This window comes from Pteropus alecto, unplaced genomic scaffold (genome assembly GCF_000325575.1).
Source record: "Pteropus alecto unplaced genomic scaffold, ASM32557v1 scaffold920, whole genome shotgun sequence".
In the NCBI taxonomy this organism is placed as follows: domain Eukaryota; kingdom Metazoa; phylum Chordata; class Mammalia; order Chiroptera; family Pteropodidae; genus Pteropus; species Pteropus alecto.
The window spans coordinates 363276-370004 of NW_006429596.1; the positions used below are offsets into that span (position 1 = coordinate 363276).

The 6729-nt window shown below is 55.5% G+C and overlaps 1 protein-coding gene across 5 annotated transcripts in view; it reads left to right on the forward strand.

The window, feature by feature from the left end:
- The first annotated feature begins 878 nt into the window (after window positions 1-878).
- Window positions 879-6729, forward strand: part of POU2F2 (POU class 2 homeobox 2) — a 31988-nt gene continuing 26137 nt past the window's right edge. For 3 of the 5 annotated variants that reach the window (XM_015585970.2, XM_006903866.3, XM_015585803.2), the window contains exon 1: window positions 905-967. In XM_015585970.2, the coding sequence (XP_015441456.1) occupies window positions 940-967 (28 nt within the window). In that variant the 5' untranslated portion in view covers window positions 905-939. Of the gene's footprint in view, window positions 968-6729 lie in introns of all 5 variants that reach the window. The other 2 variants (XM_015585899.2, XM_025044338.1) reach the window with 1 other exon arrangement.

Here is a 6729-nt window from a genome sequence, read left to right on the forward strand (position 1 = left end):
GATCGGGAAGGGAGCGGAGGGAGGGGCTCCTTCCTCCGCAGCCGGCCCCGCCCTCCGGCCCATTGGCTGGGTGCTGCCGCCCTCTGGCGGGCACGAAGCGAAGCGCTGGCCCGGGAGCGCCGCGGAGCGGAGGTCCTTTCGACTGCTAGGGGACTCGGTGCTTCCCTCCGCCAGAGCTGCCTCTCGGGGGCCCATATTTGCCCTCTGGCAGACTTGTTGCTACTCCAGGGCAAGACCACGACCTGCTGGCCGCACTGCCACTGCCCGCGGGCGCCGCTTCCTCTCGGTGGTGGCCCAGGACGCCTCACCTGAGGACAGGTGCACGGGAAGATGTCCCCCTCCCCACAGCCCTGCCGGAAATCCACCGCCAACGCCGCCTTCTGCTGTGCTTCTTGGCTCTAGGCTCTTGGAAAGACCACCTCACCTCTCCAGTCCTCAGTCTTTTCGTCTGTTAAATGGGGAAAATAGTAATCACCTCAAGAGATGACGCTTAAGTGCGCAGTGCAAGGCCTCGCATAGGGAAAGCCCTCCCACACACCCCAAGAGAAAACGAACTTCTAGCCAGTGTTTTAGTATTGTTGTTATGGGTCCACCTTCTCTCCCAGGCCCACACACCCTGTTTCAGATATGTTTGCCCCGGTGCAGGCGACAGGGGGTGTGGGGCAACTGTTGCAGGCAGTTGCCTCCGGGAGGCACCACTGTGGGAGTCAGCTCTTCCAGCCTGCTTGTCCTCTGCCTAGCACCCCCACTTTTCCAACACACACACATGATCTGGGGTCCTGCCTGCTGGGGTGGGCCTTCTGGCAAGGGTATCTTCCTTTCCGAAGGGGGCGGACCCTGTGGTTTCCTCCCAGGGTGACTTCCGGCAGAGAGGACTTGGCCCCCAGAGAGAGCGCGGAGGTGACACAGTTGTTCCCCTAGCCCTGCGGGGCGGGCAGCATGGTTCACTCCAGCATGGGGGCTCCAGGTAAGTGACCCGCGCCACTGCCGGGGAACACGGGGAGCCCCTTGGGGTTCATCTGCTGTGCCCATTGCTCGCCTGCCCTGCCCTTCCTCCTGAGCTGTCTCCTCTGCCCTTTCAGTCTGTACCTTAGCACTTCCCCCCTTCCCACTCTAGGTCCCCACCCCAAGCTTCTCTTTCCCCTCCCATTCCACATCAGACACCTGGGGGCTTCCAACGTCTCCTTCCCATCTCTGCCATCGGGTTCTGAAGGCTCTGTGGTGGGGACGTGACCTGGGCTTGGTAGCAGGCTCTTACACAGAGGACCAGGGGAGGGCAACATGAGTACTGCATGTTGCCCTGTCCTGGTTCTGGGGGCTACAGACAGGTTGGAAAGCTGAGTTGCTGGACATTTAGGTGTGTGTGTCTGTGTATGCATATGTGAGCGGTAGTCCTGAATCTTCTGAGTGTGACTGTCATGTGTCTGTGTGAGAGGGAGAGTGGGGGGCTGTTGTACGTGGCATTGTGGGGGTAGCCTTGGCAATGATATTTTGGCTTACTTCCTCACTTCATTCGCTTCAGATGTCACCTCCTCGGGGAGGCCTTCCCTGACTTCCCCATCTAAACTGGCAACTAATCCCACCATTCTTGGTCCCCTCACCCTGCTTTGTCTTTTATTCATGACACTTATCGCTGCCTGAAATTTTATTATACATTTTTGTGCTTATTAACTGCCCACCCCGCCCCCCGCCAAAAAAAAATGTCAGTTGACTGAGTGACTGTTGTGCACCAGGTACCATACAGGGCAGTTTGGGTTTGTTGGCTCTTTCAGTGTAATGTGTCTTTCTCTGAACAACAGAGATGATACTTATCTCTCAGCAGTGCTGATGGGAGAGTTAAATGAGGTAATATGTGTAAATGCTTAACACGGCGCCTGGAGCACAGCAAATGTCAATACTTCACAGTTGTTTTATTTGTGGCCATATAGGTCTGACTGTCACATTTGTGGGTGTCTGTGGGGATGATTCTTGGTTTGGTGCGTGCCATTCTGTGTGCATCAGAGTACGCACATCCCTGTGATCCTTCATCAACACGTATTTATTCAGCAGTTCTGTGTTGGGTATTGGAAATACAACTGAAAAGGCAGTTTTAGTTCTGTACCCCTGGAGTCCCTGGTCCAGTGGGGAGACAGATGTGTTATCAGACAGTGGGAGGTATAGGCAGAGGGCTCAGGGCTGGGGTGCAGAGGCACTGGGACTGTGGGAGCCCAGAAGACTTGTCCAATTCAGCCTGTGGGATGCCAGGGAGGGCTTCCTGGAGGAGGGGATGTCTGGGCTGAGATGTGAAGAATGAGCGGGTGTGAGCAAGGCAAAATGTTGAGGAGGGGGTTGAGATGGAAGGAAGATACCTTGCAGGTTGGCATGTGATTATTTACTGAGGTGACTATATGTGCGACCGTATATGTGTGTGTGCACGTAGTGTGGACACAAAGATCTAGAGCATCTGCACACACATGCTGTCCGCTCCACCCCTGACTCATCCCTTTCTGGGATTGAATGAGGGTCTCGTACATGCCAGGCGCTGGGTTAGACCCTTTACTTGAGCTTTCTCACAGAACTGCCTGCCTGGGAGGCCTGGACAGGAAGTAATAGGCTGTGTGGCCTCAGGCAGGTCACTCATGCTGCCTGGTCTTGGGCTCCAAATCTGTGAACTGGGTTCAGGGGTCCACCCTGGTCATACCCCAGGATGAGGTGGCTCTGGGTGTGTTAGTGGGTGCGCTTCTGGGCGTGTGTCCATCTGAGTGACCTGCATGTATGTGTGGATGCACATCTGTGTCTCTCTGCATACCTGTCTGTGAGTGACTCTGGATATGTGTGGGCACATCTGTGTCTGTCTGCCTCTGGATGTGTGAGTATGTAAATGTGTTTCTGTCTGAGTGACTCTGGGGTGTGAGTGTGTATATGTCTGTGTGTGCATCTGAGTGACCTGAGTGTGTATTTATTTGCACATCTATATCTATCTGTATGTGTGCCTGTGAGGGACTCTGAATGTGTGACTGTGTGTGTGTCTGTGTGTGTGTCTGAGTGATTCTGGATGATGAGTGTGTGAATTATGCGTGTATCAGAGTGACTCTGGATGTGTGAGTGTGTGTCTGGGTGTGAATATGCGAATGTGTGTAAGCGCAGGTGTGCACACTCATGTCTGGGCCTGTGTCTTCATCTGCACACATTCCTGCCTGGGATCTGTACACACGCGACCTCGTGTGTGTTTGCAGGTCCCCGTGTCATCCATGTTTCGGGCTCTCCTTGCTGTGACTGTGGTGTGTGTGCTGTGTGGCAGCTCTTGCCTGTTGCCAGCGTAGCTACGGGCCCACATCTCTTGTTGTGTCTGCTGTTATCTCCATCCCTCCCTCCTGACAGCTCAGAAGTGTTCACTCCCTTGAGGCCGCCCAGGGACAGCTGTGGGGTTGTGGGGGTGTGAGGTGCGGCTCCCGGGGAGGCCGGGACTAGGCCAGCTGGGCCCACAGCGGTTCCCGGCAGCGAAGACCCTGCCCACAGGGGCTCCCAGGCCAAGCCTTGATTGAAGCGGGCTGTGGAGGCAGGGGACCCAGGGGACAGGCCAAGCGGGGCCAGGAGGGGTGAGGGGCAGCCCTTGGGCCCTCTATATTTAGCCCCGTTTTCGGTAAGTGCTAACGAGAAGCTGACCCAAGTCTGCTAAAACCGGCTGGGGGAACTGCAGAGGAGAAGTGAAAGTCGGGAGGGAGGGGTGATGAGAGGAAGGCAGCCAGAGTCCCTGGCCTGGGGCGAGAGTGTGAGGCCAGGGGTGTGGGCAGCCTGGGTGGGTTCCATTCGAGGATGGTGGGAATCCAGGGGCCCGTAGGGTTCTGCATCACTTTCCCCTTCCCGTTCCACTAAAAGATTACACACTGCCTGGGATAGGCAAAGGGCGGGGATGGCCATAAATGACCAACCAATCTTTCTGCGAGAGGGGCTTCTGAAGTTTCCAAGGGGCAGGGGCACATTAGACTCACCTGGGGGGCTTTTAAAAACCCGATACCCCGGTGGAACCCTGTCCCGGTGAAATCAGAGTTTCTGGGTGGGAATAGCATCGGTATTTCTGTAGGCAGGAGAAAGAGGCGTTGGGCACCCCTGCCTGAGCCCCAGTGGAGACAGCCTGCAGGATGGAAGGCTCAGTGGCCTCTTGACGGGGTGGCCAGTGCCCTTGAGTTTCCATTAAGGCATCATTTGGCTTTGGGTTCACAGTGGCGATGGAGTCCCGTATTTGTCCTTGGTGGGTATGATTTGATGAGACCCTTTTCTCAAATTGGGCTCTGATGGAGAAGAGCAAGAGAGGCCTGGGCAACGGGCAGCACTGGCCATTTTGCCATCTGCCCAGCCAAGGGCTGCAGGGGTGCGTGGCTGCGTGTGTGTGTGTATGTGGGAGGTGGAGCGGTTAGACTGAATAAGGGAAACAGAGTGGTGGAAGTAGCCCCCCAAACCACTTTGGCCTCTCTAGCCACTATCCCTGCAGAAGGGATGTTACCTTAAGGGTGTAAGTTGGAGTTGCTTGGGAATTGGGGCTGAGGGTTGAGGTGTCAGGTGACAGCACGGGGAGGGGCTTGTTTGAGACAGATTTGGGTCCTGGTCCCTCAGAGATTCTTTCGTGCATTTATTAATTCCAAAGACACGGTCCCAGGCTGTGCAATGATGACTCCAGCCTGGGCCCTACGGAGCCCACAGTCTGGGGTTGGGGGTCACTGCCCAGGTGGCCAGGGCATGTTAGGGAGCCCAGATGAGAGAGACACTGATCTCCTGGCATCAGGGAGGACCTCCCAGAGGAGGTGATGTGATGGCTGGGGCCTGAAAGAGGAGCGGGAGTGTTCTGGGGGAGAAGGCGAGGTCGCCTAAGGCCTGTGAAGAGTAGGGACAAAGGCCTGGAGGAGGGACATCAGGGCTTGGGGCCACCCTTGTTTATTTAACACACACGTCCTGTGCCGGGCAGTGTCGGGGACCCCAAAATGAGTCACACCTACCCTTGAGGGAGGTCCTAGTCTGTTGGAAACATACCGGGCCCCGGATGGCTATGGCCTCTAGGACAGTGACAAGGGTTGATGCCAGGTCAGGGTGGAGGGAGCAGGGGAGAGACATCTGGGGGCATCAGGGGTACTGACTTCATAGAGGATGGAGCCTGCGTTGGGGGTCCTAAAGGATGAGGAGGAGGTCGCTAGGTGGACAGAGAGGAGAACAGCATTCCAGGCAGAGGGACCAGCCCATGATGAGGTCTCAGGAACATTTGTTAAAAGAGAAAAAGCAGGACAGAGGCAGGAACAAGTAAGAGAGAGAACTGCAGAGAGGGGCAGCCAGAAACATTCATAACCTATTCTTCTGAGCCGGTGATGCCAGGGACCCAGCGATGAGTCAGACCCAACCCTGCCCTCTGGTCTGGTGGGAAAGGACCGGGACACAGAAGACCACAGTCCTGTGGGCTCAGGGCTGGGACCGCGGGAGGGCACAACTGTGGGAGGCTCTATTAGTCTGCTAGGGCTGCTGTAACAAATAGCACGGACTGGGCGGCTTAAACAACAGAGATTAATTTTCTCGGAATTCTGGAAGCTAGAAGTTCAAGGTCAACGTGTCATCAAGGCTGGTTTCTTTTGACTTGGGGTGGCGCTGTCTTCTCCCTGTGTCTTCACTTTGAGTGTGTCTGTGTCCCAATCTCCTCTTATAAGGACACCAGTCATGTTGAATTAAGGCCCACCCTAATGGTCTCATCTTAGCTGAATTACCTCTTTCAAGAGCTTGTCTTCAAATACAGTCACATTCTGAAGTACTGGGAATTAGGGCTTCAACATACAAATGTTGGGGGACACAACACAGCCCACGATAGAGGCCAAAGATGAGCATGGACTCTGGGTAGAGGTGAGGTCAGAGGCTGCCCTCGTCTGTGGGCAGGGGAGGCAGCCGCCAGCTAGGCGGGGGCTACCGAACCTGCAAGAGCTAGACTCCCTGTCAAGCGGAACCTCCGAGCAGAAGGAGATGCCTGGTGTGGTTGAAGGGCATGATGCATGAGTGATTAGAGGTGGCAGCAGAGGGTGGCAGGGGCCACACCCCAAAAGCCAGGCTGAGGAGCCTGGGCTTTTCTTGGGGAAATGGGGAGCCAGGGAAGGGCTCAGGGCCAGGGAGCACTGGGCGTGGGAAGGATCTCCCTGGGGCACCGTGGACACTGGCTGGAGGGAGGGGGCAGGGGTCTCAGGGCTGCATTAGGGTCAGCAGGTGCGTGGAGCAGGGCCGAGGCCAGGGCAGTTTAGAGCCAGGATCAGCCAGGATTCTCGCCTCTGACGCCTGTGTCAGGAGCAGGGCCTCATCGCTGCTCTCTTTGCGACCTCCCGTGTTTCTCAGGATCCTTGGCCACTCGGTGCCCCACCCCCAGTGCCCAGAAACAGGGCCTGAGCTCCTCCCGTACCATCCTGAGCACCTGCTTCCCGCCGCGCCCTCACCAGCTACGCCTTAGCAGGGCTACATGCTGGCTTAGTCTTTTTATTATTTTATTTTTTTTTTAGCTTTTAAATTTTTTCTTTTTTTTGTGGAAATATTAATGTACATATAATAAAGTGCTCAAATTTTAAGTGTACAGCATGATGAATTTTCACACATGTACAGACTCACATAACTAGCAAACAGATCAAGATACAGAACATCTACAAACCCTACAACTTTCTCCACAGCCTTTCCTTGTCAGCATCCCCCGAAAGCACCCACTCGTCAGACCTCCATCACCTGGCATTATCT